Source organism: Tyto alba, unplaced genomic scaffold (genome assembly GCF_018691265.1).
Source record: "Tyto alba isolate M040663 unplaced genomic scaffold, T.alba_DEE_v4.0 Super-Scaffold_46, whole genome shotgun sequence".
Taxonomy (NCBI): Eukaryota; Metazoa; Chordata; class Aves; order Strigiformes; family Tytonidae; genus Tyto; species Tyto alba.
The window spans coordinates 14873762-14891054 of record NW_024881322.1 but is presented as its reverse complement, the minus strand read 5'-3'; the positions used below and the strand labels follow the sequence as shown (position 1 = coordinate 14891054).

The following is a 17293-nucleotide window of genomic DNA, read 5'->3' as shown; positions in this document are numbered from 1 at the left end:
TCAGTACAACGTCTGTTGTTCTGAACCGCGTATATTAAAGTGAAATCCTAGCACTACAGATTCTAAACTAACAGGACATGTGGTTTGGTGTGGTTTTGCTTGGCTCTTCAATTCACTATGGATGTTTTTTCTGAGAAAATGACAGCTGTATAATTCTATGATTACACCATTCGAACGGGGGTAGTGGATTGCAAAGTAATTTATACTGCAGCAGTTCAGAGTTGTGCTGTTGTATTTTTGTCAAGTTACAAAAACATGAAGGAGTCATGATGCAGTTTTACTGCTACTATGAGACAGGTGTAAAACCTAAAGTAAACGGTAAAAGCTGAAGATAAAGTTTTATAAAGTACCTTTCACACTTGAAGTTCTTCCTGGATATATGGAGCTTTCCTAGCTCTTTTACGTGTTAAAACATCTGTGTTGGGTTAGAACATGAAATTCTGGATGAAGGCATCCCTTAACCTGGGAGTATGCTGAGGAGATAAACAGGCTTCCAGGAACAGGACTGGTGATCAAAACGTGGCACTTTCAAAAACGTTCTACTTGATTCCTTTAATCTTGTTTTAAAATGCTAATTGTAAAATGTGGAATACAGTCTTTTCTTCCTTCATTTGCATATCATAAGTTGGAAACAGAAGGCACATCTTTGCAATAGATGTATGTTAAATGTATTCTTCCTTGAGCTCAGTTCCTGTATGGATTGACATTGATATATAGATCTAGTTTTGATTCTAAGGAAACTTTCATCTCTTGGGATTGATGAGATAAAGCAAAAAGAGTGAAGAAAAGTGGTCATGCCATTGGAATTCACGTTTAGCTCTAGTGCTCAAAATTAGAATATTTCTGCATTTTTTTCTGTGACAGTTGTAGTAACTTCTTATTTGATGAACTAAATAAATCGTGATGCAAAGCACACCCATTGCAGATGTTTGTAATTTGCTTTACCAAGCTGTTCCTCAACGAACTGGCAAGAAGGGAAAGAAGAAGACACCCTGTATTGTCACCATAGTTGTTCCTAGTGCTAATGTGTCAGCAGAGGAAGTCAACGGGTGTGTTATCAACACATCAAGTCCTGCTGGTTGTCCCCCTCTCTACATAAATTTCTGTCCTTTCAAATCTTGAGCATGTATAGAATGCTCCAAATCAGGTTTCATAAAACAAATGTTTTACAGAAGGAAGTCACTGTGCTGTTATTTAAGTTTGTTTTGGATTTAGTGCTGCTGAAGAAAGGGGCAAAAACTTGAGCATAGGCTTGGTGGGGAAGTTTGAAGTGTCACCACTCATTTTAACCTATTGCTACAAGCAGTAAAGTCCCCTCCCTGTGCTAATTCTTCTACGGCTAATCTTACTTTGACATAATTACTAGAGTTTTTGCTGCTGCAGAGTTTGAAGCACAAGGACATGTAGGATTGCAGAACAGGCAGTAACACAGGTTACTCTGAATTTTCTAGCAGTATTAGGCAGTTTAACTGGCAGGAGTTCGGGTTGCTGAAGGGTAAGTGCATTACTGTTTTTAAACTCACCCCACTCCCCAAATATATTTACAGATTTCGATACCTGGAAAATATGTGGCACTTTCTATTTTTAAAGAAGTAACCTTTACTCCTTCCATTGTCTGTATTTAGATAGTTTGTAAGAAAGTCAAAATGAGGAATAAAGAAACCCAAGACCATGTAATTAAAATAACAGATGCTTAGATGCAGAGTTAATGACCTGGTTTATTTATTTGGCTTTGGTTGTGGGGTTAGGTTTTTTTTTTTTTTTTTTTTTTTTTTTTTCATTTTAAAGTTCAGTCACTTACTCTAAAGACTCTTGGATGATGAATGGATAATGAATTTTCACCTCAGAGGATACATTATATCTGAAATGTAAGGCCCCTAGGACCTTTTGTAAGTTCTGGCTCTGTATCCCTCAGCTTTGTCTTGCATGCCCTCAAATAACAACTTCTGTGAGGGATGGACTGGTTGGATATGGACAGTTTGACCCAAATCCTTCAGTGTTTTTATCCATTAAATTCTGTTTACTGGGTAAGAAACTATGAATTGCTTCTTTCCTGCTGAAAAGCTGTTTTATTTAGATACAGAGTTTAATCTGTTGAAGTAATAGTAAAAACATTTAATTGGGGTTATACTTAACAGCTTTCTAAATCCCGTAACAAAAGTAGAGATAATCTACTTGTAAGAGTATGTGGGTGATGTGTATTAAAAGCAACTGAGGCGCTGCCTCAGTAGAAAGTGCCACGTATTTGTCCTACTGTATTTGTATGTTTCAAATATTTTCAGAACTTTTGATAATTTAGTTTATTAGTAGCAGAAAGATAGAAGCAAACATAATTCCTCTGGAGTCGTGCAATTATGACACTTGATCAGTAGTTCAGTGTATGCCATAGAAGAGTTTCTCACTTAGGATCTTAATCATGAGGATGCTAATAGCACTGCTTTGCCTAGCTGATTGCCTTTGTGTTTGTGATCCAGCATTATTGTTGCCACAAGCTATTTAACCTATCAGGAACAGATCAGATCATCATTAACCAGGCTTTAGGTCTAGTTGTTTTTCAGTCTTTATGGGGGGGAAGAAATCAAAGGAGCGTAACTCAGGAAAAGACAGCAGATGATAGTAATGAGTTGGGAAAGATTGTATTAATAAATGTGATGCCCTATAACTTGGCGTATTTTTAAATCTCAAGCAACAAATCTGCCTATCTGATTCTGTCAGGGCTTTTTTTTTTTTAGTTGTTTTTTCTTTTTTTTTTTTTTCCCTCTAATTTTACTTTGCATTTCAAAACAGATTTAGGAGAAATAAGCAGCAACTAGTGCATTTATAGATCAGGCTTGAAATTTAAATGGAGATAAGTACTGCAAAGTGTCACATACCTTTTTTCCCCAACTTATTAATGTTTTGTTGTGTCTTTATATATGGTGGATACTATTTGTGCTGTTTATATCAGTCTTAGTCTTATTGTGACCAGTTACCTCAACAAGGAAGAATCCAAACAAGATTTGCCCAGGAGTAGTTAATGGGGGGTTGCAGAATTCTGGTTTAGCTTACAAGAACAGAGAAAAGATAAAACTATTTTTAAAATGTAATTACATTAGTTCCTGTAGGCATTATAAAAATGGTGAGATGTACCAAGAGGTTAATGTTTTAACTGGAAGATATTTCTTAAAATGGCTGAGCACTTGTGTATTTTTCAGCAGGTACTGTCTGGGGTAACTTTGTCAGTGCAGCTTTGCCAGCAGGTTTGATGGAAAGCAATGCTGAAATCTAGGTGGGTTTTGGAAGTTAAATGTACCTGAACCAAGCCTGTATAAATCGGTGTGAAATAGCTCTCATATAATACCGTAAGATTGTCTCATGTACATTTTGTGTTTGAAGGTATCTGAACAAGACAGATTTTTTTTTTTTTCCCCTAAAATAATCCCAAGGCACGGTGTAACCGGTTTTGATAAAATTGATAAAGGGTCCTTTATGGTTGAGAGAGACTGTAATTTCCTGATTGTTCTTCATGCCTCCCCTTGTGTTTTTCACTTTCATACAGTTGTGCTGCTCAAGATGTATTGTATCCCCAAAGACGTGCTTCCAGTAGTGTGGATCAAAGTCGTACCTATGAACACCCCAACTACCCAGAGTCATTTCTGAAAAATTAAACATGCTATGTTTGCTTGCACGCTGATTGGGGCACTCTGGTCGCTGATAGCAATCAGTATGAACTTCCCTACTGCTGATGTAATGATGATGAATGCTGTGACACTGCTATTTCAGACAGCTCTTCTCAGCGGATGCAAACCACTTGTTAATGAATTGAATACAACTACAGCAGCATTGTATAAAACAGGGAAAGGATTTTTTTTTTTTTTGTAAATCTACCCAACACATTAAAAGATACCCCCTTCAAAAATATAACAAATAAAGGCAGAAGAAGGTTTAGGTTCGCAAGAAACATAAACCAGTCTAACATGCAAATTGAGAATTCTAGGTGCTGATCCCTGCCCAGGCACTTAGACTGAAGCAAGTAGTATTGTTGAAGTCAGTGAGCCTATTCCTATGAATAAAAATTTGCATGATCTGGTCTTCAAAACTAATGTATGCAATATAAATGCAGTGATTTAAAAAAGTATTTCAGAGAGGAATTGGAAAATTGAAGTGTATGTTCAGAAAGGGTCACGTTTCCTGCTCTTCCAAGCAGAGGGCTGCTCTGCTGGTTGCAGTTAGTTGGCACTGTGAGTAAATGAACAAAAAGATTTTTTTCTCCCCAGTATATTAATATGATTATTTTTACTACTGTGAGGCAGTTTTATGACCAGCATACATAAGGACCGGAAATTCTATAATTTCAAATTGCTTGAAATAATTTTTTTGTTTTAAATACCTTTCCAACTTACTGCCATTTGTTGACACTCCTTTTAAAAGAGACAGTTTTCTTCATTTAACTAGTTCATTCCAGTAGCTTGTTCCTAAAATTCCTCCAATTTGGTATGCAACTGGTGAAGGTTTATATTTATGATGTAAAAAGAAGAGACACACCTGCAGGCAGGTTGCTGTTTTGAGAGGGATTAGGTTTAAAATGGGGATCTGGAATTAATTGTGCAGTGGGTTCAGGCTTTAGGGAAATTACAAAAGGGTCAAGCATGGTTGAATGGGAAAAAGCCATGAATGTTTGCTTTCAGGAAGGAATGTTTATCCCCCTATTTACCTATGAAGGTTCAGGCTTTTGCCCGTATACTGTTATAGCATTTTCTTGCCATTCATATGCACATGGAGTTGCTGGATAGTCAACAGAAATTAGCTTTCTGGTGTTCTGAAAGCAGAGCCCCTTGCTGCAGAATAGATACGTATTGTCTCAGGCCTTGGGGGCAGGAGCAGGGAAGTCACTGACCCACACGCTGGGGAGAGCCATGTACACCATAATATAAACCACTTTGTATTTTAATGTGAAGGTGCTGTCAGGCTGGCTGATTTTCGGAATGCTTTTTGACCGGGATTAGCAGCCACTGGAAAGAAGTCTTTACATTGTCCTGGATGTCTTATTTTTTAGGTAGACTGCAATTCTCATATTTCAGTACAATTTCTGAGAGAAAATAAAAATCACAGCCAAAATTAAGGAGGGTGACTCTAGAAGACATATGTGTCAGGTTTGTGTTTTCAATTTGGGCTTAAGCTTGTCTTCAGGGAAAAAAAAAAGTTTGTTGAGGTACCATATTGATTTCCAGGTGACTGCTTGCTTCCCCGTCAGGCGTGCTTGACAAAACATCCCAAAACACATTTGTTAGTCTTGCTGTCTTTCCTGGCTTTCCTTACTTTCCCAGCCACGCGTACCACCAGGTAGCTGAGGTGGCACAACTGGGGCGTAACTGGAGCTGTTGGAATCCTTGCGGGCGCCCTGGCCACACGTGTGTGGGAAGGCAGGCACGGGGGGGAAAGGCCTGCAGCTCTAGGGCCGCTGGAATTACATCTGCTAGTCTTCCCTCTGTGAAAGAAAATGACCCCAAAGCACCAGAAAAGTCTCACTGGTCGGCTGCTGGGGGAAGAGAAAAAAATAGCCAAGAGAATAGATGGATGCCAGTCTTGAGCAGCCACGTGTGCTCTTGAATTGCAGATGATCCAGAGATGCTTTTTAGGAGATGAAAGCTGTGTTAGCTCCTTACAGTACCTTCATCTCTTCCCTGTTCTGAGCAGTGGTAGGATCAGATGGTAATGGAGGTCCTGTCCTGCCATGGTGGAGAGGGGAAGGAGGTGGAGATAAGTGGGGGCTCCTTGCTCATATCTGCACCAACATCTGTGTGGCAGGAGGCAGTGGAACCGCTGTAGGTACCTGTCATCATTTTTGTGACTTTTGCCCAAATGTTTCATGCCACTCTGCTGGCCTTGGGAAACGGGGGCAGAACATGTGGATTCTTGCTTTCTAGTTGAGTACAGAGCGTAATTATTTACTTTCATGACTTCTAGCCAAGTGAAACAAGCTTGTGAACCGAGGACAGAAGAAAATGGGGGATAAGCTCTGCAGCTTCCCCCTCTAAGCTCTCAAAGTCATACTCTGTTGGAAATGAAGATGCTGCCTGCATAGCAGACTTGGTCCTTAGAAGGCAAAACAGAAGAAAAATAACCGCAACTGAAAATGTATAGCTTTTTTAATTCCTTCAGAGACAGCATAGAAAGTTACTCTTTGTAGAGAATATTCAGTAACTCAAAGGAGGGCAGTCGGAGCACAAGAAGGAACATTGAAGAACTCACTCATGCAGTGGCTGGAGGCTGAGTAGAGGCAGATTTTGATATTTATGTGGCCAGGGCTGTGCGGAGAAAACAAGCATGTTCTGGTCAGCATGGGGTGAGCAGCTTGGCAGCAGTGCCAGCTTCGCCGTTTCTGTCAGTGCGAGAGGCTGCAAAGCCTGAGACACGTGGGAGCAGACCAAAGCCAGGGATGCTCTTACGTGAGGTGCGCGAGGGGAAAAGGGAGAGAAAGCATATGAGAAATTTGGAAAGGTGCTGGTTTGCAAAGCTTGTGTGAGATCTCTCCTCAGGGAGATTTGTGCATGGCAGGGTACAAGTAAGGGTTGTTGCAGGCTGTGTGTTGTTAGATCTCTCCTGCTTCCTCTTTGAAGACACCTGACATTCCCCTTCGTGTTCTAGTAGGAAGTTGTTTCACAGATCACAATAATATTTATAGCACTTTCACAGGTAGATCTTGAAAGTCCTCTTAGAAGTACTCTGCCATGGCAGGCAGAGCTTTGTTATTCTTGTTTTTAGCAAGAAAGAAACGCAAGGGAAGACAAATGCCTTGCCAAAGGTTAGACCAGTAGGTGAGTGGCAGAGAGCCTCTGACACCTAGTTCAGTTCCCTGGCTGTGCTGCCTAGCTAAATAATGATTCATTTAGTGATTGGGCTCTTCTTTGATCCCTACTGTATAACAGTGAGGCTTTGGAGTTTTTTATTGTGCTATTAAAAAGAACTCCTACTAGAGAGGTGGGAAGGGGAAGGTTTACTAGACAGCTGTGTTTGTGATGAATTGGCTTTGTAGACTTTTTTTTTTTTTTTTTTTTCTTTTAGACTGTCAGAACTGGGGAAGCAGGTCGCTAATGTAATTACACTTCATTATAGTTTATTTTGTGGCTTGTTTTGAAGGCTTTGGTTTTTTATTTCATTTAAATGTTGTTCTAGAACAGTGCGACTTCCTTCCGTTTCAGGCACCTTGAGCTAATGACCGCAGTGCTGCTCAGAGCTGAAAACACTCCTTTTATTTATTATTACTTTTTGTTGTTGCATAGGATCACATTCAAACTACTGAAGTACTTCAGTTCTAAGCTTTCTGTGTGCTGAATATTGATGATTTGCGTAAAGCTTACTTGGACAGACTGGCGTGCGTCAAGTTAAGCTGCAGACCCGTGCTTGGAAACGCTCGTGTTCTTCACAGCCCAAGATCCCTGCAGTCCTGGGGCCTGGCGTGGATACGCCGCTGCACAAGCACTGTTACCTTTCGGAAGCTTGTGGGCTCCTTGGGTTTACGTCAGGAATGTAAAAGCTCTGAGAATAAGGAGAAGTGATCTGCGGGATATAAAAGTAATGTATCACTGGAGAGGACACTGAGAACAGCCAGGAAAGGCAGAATAACCAGACACACACCTCTGCAGGGTTTTCCATTTTCAGAGTTTTCATGCAAAAGAAAGTGATCTCATTATCTGCCCCTAGCAATAATATTTGCCTTTCCCTGTGGTTTTCAGGGTGTTGCTCCAAAGCACTTTTGTTTGAGTTAGTTTTCTGAACAAAGTGAGAGGTGTTTACACGAGTAGGAGAAAGTGTAGAGATAGACAGGATAATTTTTGCTGCAGTGTGTTCGGTTAGTGTGAATGTTGAAATTTAAATATTTGACTTCTGTAGTCAACATGAATGTCTGTCTTGATTTCTTTTGCGTTGTTCCAAAGTGCTCTGAACATAGGAGAAAAATACTGGCTTTTTTGTCCTGGGTCCATTAAAACCCGACAGGCTTGCACCTACCCATCAAGCAGCATAGGCGTTTGTGATGCTGATTCTCTTTAAAGGCAAAAATACTTACTTTTGGTGTTAGTGTTTCCTTAAATTCCTCAGAAATTCGTGCACGCAAACATGGTTTGATGGGCATTCAGAAATGGCCTGTGAACTGCTTATTCAGTTGTGCTGCAGGCTCTTCTTCAGGTGAGAGATGTGAGAGGTTTTGGGCTAAGCTTTCAAGTAGTATTTAAAGTTTATGACTCTCTTGTTTCATTCAGGTATTCGTACAAGGAGAGCTGAAGTAATGAGAAGTCATCATGGAGGCGCAGTCCCATAGCTCTACCACGACGGAGAAGAAAAAAGTGGAGAATTCCATCGTGAAATGCTCCAGTCGAACAGATGTCAGTGAGAAAGCTGTTGCCTCCAGCACAACTTCCAATGGTGAGTAACAGCAGGGATTTACTAGCAGCCAAACCTACAGTAATTTTATGTTCACTGCGTTCCTTGTGAATTGAGCGTTTGCACCTGGATCAGTGTTTGTTCTAAGGAAAGGCTAAAGAAAACGAACAAGGCGGGGGGGTGGTGGTGGAAAGTGGTAGGATACAATAAGGCCTGTTTTGGCATCAGGCGTAGTCTTTTTCTTCCAGATGTTCCAATTTGAGATGTAAATGTGCTAAGTTATTTATTATAGGAAGTTCCTGTTTTTGGCGTTTTGGAAATTGTCTTGATTAGCCTGGCAGGGCTTGTGAGTACTTTGCATTTGGCCATTGAAATCTCTTATACTAGTTAGATAATTAGTTATTACAAAAGAAACAGAAGTAGCTCTGTCAAAATTAATGGCAAATTTTTTTTTTTTTTCTTCTTTTACAAATAAACTTGTTCCTCGCAAAGCGCTGCCCCCACCTCCCTTTAATGGCCAGAGACAAAACATCAAGCTAAGAGTGTATCCTCCCGTGAATTCATTTCAAAGTTGTGAATGTACAGCTTGTAGATTTGCAAAACTGGAGTAGTTTGCTTAATTCTTCCCAGAGATTACCTCACTTGACAATTTTACATACTCTCTGCCTCTCTGGAGAGTGTGAAATCCCAGCCCTGCCCTTTCACTGTTCAGTGTGAGGGCAGAGTGTATTGGTCCCTACTAATGCGAAACTCCCTTTGCATTAGGAAAGAAAATTGCTTGAAAAGTTGTGGGCAGAGTTCAGACCTGTGAATTTTGGATAGCTGCAGAGGAACTGTTGGTTTTTGCAAATCAGCCTAGTAATGGCTAAAAATGGAAGATGTCTTTCTGCGTATTTTGGAGGCCTGGTGTATTCCTGGCAAAACATTTTGTGTTCACCCTTTCTGTTTCTATCATGCTCAGTCATCTGGGCTTGTGGTTCAGGTCAGGTTCTCACTTTGATATCTTGAAGGAAGGTTTCCGCTTTCTCAGAGAAACATGTATTTCCCACTAGACTAAAGCAGAAAAGACATGAATCCTACAGCCATGCTAGAGGGGAATCTCTGTGGGTCAGTGAAAATTAGATGGCACATGTCCCAGCATCCTTCTGTGTGACTGGACTTCAGATTCTAGGCAAACTCAGCACCTGCTGACCTACTAGTTGGAGTTGATCCCCACAGGAGTATAGAAACTCTTGAGCAGCTATGGAAAAAGTTGCATCAGTTTTCTAAGGCATATGAAATTAGATCCTCAGCTGGTGTAAGTCGGCACAGATCCGTTGCTGTCAATAGAATTACAGTGGTTCAGATTAGCTGGAGAGCTCCCCATTGTATTTTGTTTTTTGATAATAGGATTTTCCACATTGGCCCAACTTTTCAAACAGATGCACACTTGAACACATACATGGATTCTTTGATGTGTCAGAGGTTTGTACTCAAACTCGATATTGGCACATACCCCTGACTGTTTGGGCTAGCTTTAACATTACTGTTAAACATTTAGATTTAGAGGGCTAAAAATAAAGCCTTCCAGGATGTTTCTGCCTAATTCTGACACTGATTTACCCTGTGGTCAAATAATTTTTTCTCTCTATTCTGTCTATCAGCTTTAGTGGTAATATTAGTTCCTAACTACCTGTTTCATCTAGGTGGTGTATTATTGCATGTCAGGGGCATCAAACTCTCAAGAGCTGGAATGATTCTAAGTCTAATGAATGACTAGAAATGTTTATCACTGGAATTGTCTCCTATTAATGAAATGAGTTGCTAATGTAGTACATATCCTGGGGCCTGAGGCTGCATTTGGTTAAGGTAATGACAGTTACCTTTGTTTTTAGTGGGTAAGGGTTGGTCTTGTTGTTTAGGGAAGTCACCCTTTGTGTTTAGGGAAGTCACCAGGATCTCCAAGGTTTGGGTTTCTAATCTACCTTCAGGTATAACCAAGCAAATGACTTTCCAGAGATACAGGGTTAGGCTTCAAAGGGATAAAAAACTCCATTCCTTCGTGGATATGAAAAATTTACTCAGTGTAGAGACTCCATGGAACATGTACCAAAACAAGTACTAATACCAAAACTTTAGGAACTTAAACACGAGTTTTATTGTTGCAGTGTTTTAAAGTTTTGCTTCTTGCAGATGTGATTGTCATGATAATGAATTTTGGTTACATGGACCAATTTGCATGAAAACTGGAGCTTGCATTGCATTTGCATCTTTTGTTCTTTAATGCTGGAATGAGTATTACTACCGGAACATCATTAGTTGATATAAGACACCACTCCTACAAAACATGCACTTTTGTTGATTCAGTGCCTCTTTTTTTGCAGAGGGCTGTGGTAATGTTAAATGGTTGTGATTTGCATTTGAATGCTCTGTTAAACAAGGTAAGGTACCCTTAAAAATAACAAAAAGACAGAATGATCCTTGCTAGTTTTGTCAGAAGACTGCTGTCTTTGCAGAGCAACATCTGCCTATCATACCAGTGTCACCTTGTAAGCAGGTCTAATGTCAGTGCTTCTCTCCTGGACAACACATTAATTAGCAGAGTTTGTACTTGAGTGACAGCTGTCTGAGGTGTGATGCAGAAACTGGCATTTTCTCAGTAGCTCTGCTGTCTTCTGAAGGAGTCAGAACTTGGATCATAAATAAATTGAAAGCTGTTAGTTACAGGGTTTGTGCAAAGCTTACAGTCATGAAGAAACAGAGAAAACTCCATTGTTTCAACAGCTCCCAAAAGTGACTAACACACCCAGTAGCAGAATCCATGTTAAAATGAATATCGAGCATGGAAAACTTTTAAACCATATGACGTGCAAACTGTTTACTGAAGAGCCTGGTGTAAATCTAGGTGCAAGGGAAAGAAAGTGGGAAAGGTGACCCCTTAGGTGTGTTAGCCCTAACTACGCAGTGCAAGTTACGAGGCCCAGACTTGTGGGTGCCCTGTGGAAGGTACCTGCTGTGCACCACAGACTCGAACAATAAGCAAGTTTGGGCTGTGGTTTACATGTTAGCCACTTCTGCTGAGTTCCTGTCATTACTTAATACAAAAAAGATTTCTGCTGCACTCACCTAACTACAAACTCTGACTCTATTGCTAAGATGCTTGCATTGTGTTAGATAAGGGCCTGCCAGCGTTTCCATTATAAACCCCTAATTTCAGGGATTTATAACTAAGCCATTAAAGTGTGCTCCAGGCCAAAACATGTGGGGAAGGTCTTAGTGCTGGAGCAAATTAAAGCTTCTTTTAAAATACATGTGATCAAAAAAGTAAAAAAAAAAAAAAAAAAAAAAAAAAATTGTAATAACTAACAAAAATCTTTGGTGTACTTTGATCCCCAGTGGAACTTTGTAGTTTGGGACCTTTTTTGGTTTGTTTTGAATTCATTTTTGCAAGCTTTTGATTTTTACTTTGTGTTTCATTTTGCATACCTCAACCGAACTGCATGGGGTTTACTAGGATGCGTTTCTTTGCAAATGGTTCCTTTTATTCCTTCTTTGTTTGACTGCTATATTTCTTTCTAGGCTAATATCCAAGGCGGGGGGGGTGGGAAAACTTCTAAAGAAAAGTGCCAATGGAGATGTTGGTTTACAAAAGGCCATATGAATGAAAAGTTTGTGCTAGGGATTACTTTTGCTCGTTGTGTGATTTGTTAGCTTCAGATTGATCTGGTTTGGCCAAGTCATAACAACAACAAGTAAATTCAGTGTTTATGTCCTGACTTCATGGTCATGACGTTGGAATAATGAGGCCGGTGTCCTGGACCACCTTGCTACCATGGTGCCATGTTGTCAAGCCTTGTCTTCTCACACATGCGCCCCCACCACTTTTCTGGAGACAAAGCAGTAAGGCCCCATTCCCTGCTATGTCAATGCGTGGATTTAGGTCATTATCCTCAAAGCTGACGCATGCACACACAGGTTTCTATCAAGTTATGCAAGGGATGGCTTTCTGAAGATGGGTGTCCATTGATAGACTCATTAAAATTAGTTCTGCGCTCCCCTTGGAGAGCCTCTGGCTGGTTGTGAAACCTGCCTTGCTGGACCTCCATTGGATAATGCGGTACCTCCTGTAATTTGAAGTGATCCTAAGATTAAGAAGAAATCTTCAGGTGAACGCTGTAAATGCCTCAGGAGTCCGCGTGGTGACCTGCCTCACTGACGCGTGACGAACACCCAAGATGAAGGCTCGCCCGCAGCTCCCCCTCGGTGCTGCTCCGCTGGCGAGCTCTCAGCCTGGCCTGTGAGGAGGCACGCCGGGACCCACGGCACGCCGGGACCCACGGCACGCCAGGACCCACGGCACGCCAGGACCCACGGCACGCCGGGTCGATACGGTGGGCAGAACCCCCAGCTCACTCCCCTGGCCACCTGGCCTTGCTGCATCCTGGCCCAGGGGACCGCCAGCCCTCCCGAGGCCCGGCATTGCCATCAAGGCTTGAACTCCAGTCCAGCCAGTCCTCAAGCTTTAGGCGCAGGAAGAGCTCTCTTGGCTCTAATGTGGGTATTTGTGTGCTTAAAATGAGGCAGTCGCTTTAACGGTTTACCAGGCTGGCCGCTTCGGCTCGACCTGCTGCTTTGTAGGTGAACCAGATTTATTGTTAAGAGTATTTCCTAAGAGGTGTTGACCAAAAAACCCCACGGTAACCTAACACAGCCCTCAGCTATATGCAATTTATTTTTTACACTTAATCTGTAGCATGGATGTAATTAATTTTTTGCTTTGTTTTCTAAAAAGTACAGGCCATTTCTGTGAGGGCTGAATTAATTCTTTTACAAGGCAAAGCTGCACTTCGCAGCATTACTTGGAGAACATTAGGAGATTGTAATACTGTGTTCAACCCTGATTTATTTACTGTTTGGCTTGTGAATTTTGTCGGTGACTAAAATGCTTTCCTCTTTTGCACATTTTGGCTCCAAACTGATGTTTTTAAAGTTGCATTAAAACAATGCAGTTATTGTATAGGGACTCCTTCAGTGTCTGACAGGCAAGCGCTTATTTTCAGTTTGATGTGTTTTGTCTAGTTTTTGACCCATGAGCTTGTTCCAGAGTAATCTGATATTTCTTATTAACCTATTACTCTGCCTTAAAAAAAAAAAAAAAAGCTAATTATAAACGTATGTAGGTTGTGGACTTGACTACCTTTATCAGAATCAGATAGTTATTGAGAACATACTTTAAAGTGATAGAAAGCAGAAATTATTATCTTAATGATGATGTAACTTAAAACCAAGCTTGATGGATGAATAAATGAGAGGAAGTGCATGCGTCCACTTTGATTCTTTCAGAGGGAGAGCCAGCTTCATCGAGGTTTCTTTTCTTTTTTTTCTTCCTAGTAGTTCCTTCAGGGTTGAATGAGGGAAGCATTCAGCGGTCTGCAACCCCATAAGAATCACATTTCCTGTTTAAACTTTCAGTCGGTTACTTGTCCTGCTGCTTGCTTTCAAGCTCACCATAAAATAGGTGTTAATCATAATACCCGTTCTTGGCCCCCTCGTTGGACTGATGTGCTCAGGGTCCCGTTGAGAGGTCAAGGTTCAAAAGAGGTTGTTAGGTATCAAGAAACATTGGCTGTGCTATTTTAGCGGCCTGCAAATTGAGTCCTGAATTGATTATATGAGACCTGATTCTACAAAGTGATCAGGAGATGCCCTCTTCCTCTCCTGAAATCAAAGGGGATGGAGGGGCCCTCTTCACTTCTCATTTTCAGGTCAAGGAGGAAGCAGCATCCTGTAGTTGCAGATATTGGAAGTGATGACTTCAATCTATAGGTTTTTCTAAGGGTTTTGTTTTTCAGCGAGACAAATATTGCAAGTATTTCCTGTCTGTAATGGTGGCACGTGTGGCAGCACAGAAAGGTAAGGGCAAAAACCTGAACTTGTAAGGTGTTGTGTACCCTTCCTGTGTAATAACTGTGGCCAGGTCCTAAGAGGATAAACTAAAAGAAGGTGCCTATCCTTGGGGAGGGTAGGGTCTCTTGCTGCTTGGAAGTATTGGAAGCAAAGGTATTGGAAGTTGTAATTAATGGGGACTGTATGTCTTGGTATATTGTGATCTGATGCAAGTAGCTGATTAAATACATGCTCATTCAGAGTAATGCACCCATGGTCCTTTATGCTTACTAATAAAATTTCAGTCATCAAGTTAGGGTTTATTGTAGACTGTAATAACTCATTCTGCCTGATACTGTTTTCTAGCGTTGTTCCTCAGTGAGCCAGCTCTACCCTTACCCTGCTCTAAAGCCAGTGATCTGCACGTGCAATACAGTATTGCTTCATTAATTCTGCGGAGATTTCCCTGCTTTTTCCCCCCCTTCTCTCCCCTCCCTGCAGTGGTTAATAGCATAAGGGATATTAAATGTCAATCCTCCTGTATCCCTTTGCAAGTTCCAGAAAGAGATGATTGAGTGGCTTATCCCTGCAATCACTGTAATCAGTAAGTAATGACTTAACATCCTGCTGGATAACATGAGGTGGAATTGGGAGAAAACATTAGTTAGCAGCAGAAGCTTGCCACCTGGGCAAGGTGGAGGTTAAATTTAGGGAATTATACACAGGGGATTCTTTTTTCCTGAAAAACAAACAAAAAAAAATGCCAAAACACCCAAGCAACCGTATTACAGTTGTACCTGGCTTTTGAAATAGAATAAGAAGTGATGATAGTAATAAAAAGGTTCAAAATGGATCTCCACAGTACGGCATCGGTACCGTGCTCTTGTAGCTTGGTACCACTGCTCTGTAGCTTGCGCTATGCAGGAGTCCAGTGTTGATCAGACCTCAAAACCCAGGCGTTCCAGCCCACAGTACTGGGGAGGGGTGGGGGGAGCAACCAAGAGATTTGAATTTTAGTAGGAAAAAGGCTGCTGGCAGCTGAAGCTTCAGTGATCTCGTTAGCCTTCCCGAGAAGGGCTCGGCCACTGAGGCGTCTCTGGGGAGGATGGCCTCAGAGAGGAAGGGCCTCCTGACGAGCTTGCGCGGCTGGGCCCGCCCGTGCCAGGGCGGCGGAGAGGCCGCGGGGCAGCGTGGCAGGGCTCCAAGGGTGGCACCTTCCTCCCAGCCGCGGGGGACGGGTGTCAGCAAAGACACGGGTGCCAGGCGGCTGGCAAGGCCACTGCAGAAATAAAGGGAGAAAACGCCAGGGGCCTGAATAGGGACCGAGCTTGGGAATCGGCAAGTGGAGGAGCCACATGAAGTAGGTGCTCTTCTTAAAGTAAAGAAAAAGAATTTTTAAAAGTTGTTCTCATTGACTTAAAACCAGGCAACCCCTCAGGCGGGCACAGTATTTAGCTTTACAATTTGAGCTGTGTAAACTAAGGCAGTTGAAGTAATTAAATTACTTAAGAGGTTTTCAAATGGCATTCAGCTTTTCTTTTCTGGATGTTTTCTATTTCATATCTATCTCCAGTTGAAATAATCAGGCATCAGCGTTCCATTTGATTATATCTGTGTCTCCATGCTCTTTATGTTTCTATTTACTTTTTTGTTTTGTTTTGTTTTGTTTTTTTTTGTTTTTCTGGAAGATACAAAACTTCAGCTTCTGCTTACATAGAAATTGTTACTAAATACACGTGCCAGTAAGTGGAAGAAGTGTGCTTAGGGTATGGTATGTGATTATGTAAAGAAGGCAGAAAGCACTATATTAAAACTACATTCTCTGTATTATTTCCAGGCTTTATCTCATTATTTTGGGGTGAGGGTGGGAGGGGAGGGAGATGCATTCTTTGCCATCCCAACTAAGAGAGAATGAGATGCATATTATCCTGTGTTATTATCTTATTTCCCATTAAAAGTCTTTGCCTTTGATGTATACTGGAAGTGGTCACAATTTAATTTGCAGATTCTATTTTTGTTCGTAAGGCTGATAATTCAGAAAAAATGTTGATTTACTTGTAAATGTGGTCTGGACCTACTGATGAATGTATAATTCAAGTCCTCAGAGGCACTTTGGAAAAGAGAGGTGCACAGGAAATTCTGGGGTTTGTTCAGACGATTTTAAAATGTGGTTTGTAAGGCTTAATGGGTCAGATTATCAAAAACCAGTTCCTAATCTTGTGCCTGCAATCAGATGGAGTTTTGCTACACAGGAGCTGTGTGTGCACATTCTTTGCACATGCCAACCGCTTAAAATACTCTGGTTTCCATTCACTGAGTGCAGCTCTCCATGCATGTTCCACATGCAGCCAAGTGGAAATGCAAAAACTTAAGTCCCACACATGCAATAGTTTGCCAATGCTCCCAGATATCCCAGACTAAGGGTTTTTTTTTTTTTTTTTTTTTTTTTTGTTCTGCTTAATAGCACAGATTTGCACCGATGGAGTTTTTCCTAAGATGAGACGATAAATTGCTGAAGCTTAAGTTAGTATTACAAACCATGTGCTCTCTCTCTTGCTCTCTTGCTGTCCCCACCGTACACTTGCTTTTCTCTTCTTTTCCAGTGTAGGGGGTTCATACATAACAACAGAGGATTTTGTAGAAAAGTTCCTTCTGGGCCTGACCAGTAGCGGTTTCCCCTCCTCCTGGTCTCTCTTTTTTTGTTCTTTCTTTCTCTTCTTTCTCTTCTCTTTCTTTTTTTTTTTTTTTTTTTTCTTTTATCTTCTTTTTCTTTTCTCTTTTTTCTTTTCTTTTCTTTTTTCTTTTTCTTTTTCTTTTTCTTTTTCTTTTTCTTTTTCTTTTTCTTTTTCTTTTTCTTTTTCTTTTTCTTTTTCTTTTTCTTTTTCTTTTTCTTTTTCTTTTCTTTTTCTTTTTCTTTTTCTTTTTCTTTTTCTTTTTCTTTTTCTTTTTCTTTTTCTTTTTCTTTTTCTTTTTCCTTTTTCCTTTTTCCTTTTTCCTTTTTCCTTTTTCTTTTTCCTTTTCTTTTTCTTTTTTTTCCTTTTCTTTTCCTTTTCTCTTTTTTTCTCTT

At 40.8% G+C, this 17293-nt stretch overlaps 1 protein-coding gene across 5 annotated transcripts in view; it reads left to right on the top strand.

Moving 5' to 3' along the window:
• The window catches only part of GLI3 (GLI family zinc finger 3), a 209190-nt gene that overhangs the window by 6313 nt on the left and 185584 nt on the right, over positions 1-17293 (top strand). For all 5 annotated transcript variants that reach the window (XM_042806495.1, XM_042806494.1, XM_042806493.1 and 2 more), the window contains exon 2: positions 8241-8403. In XM_042806495.1, coding sequence (XP_042662429.1) covers positions 8280-8403 — 124 coding nt within the window. In that variant the 5' untranslated portion in view covers positions 8241-8279. The remainder of the gene's footprint in view (positions 1-8240; positions 8404-17293) is intronic.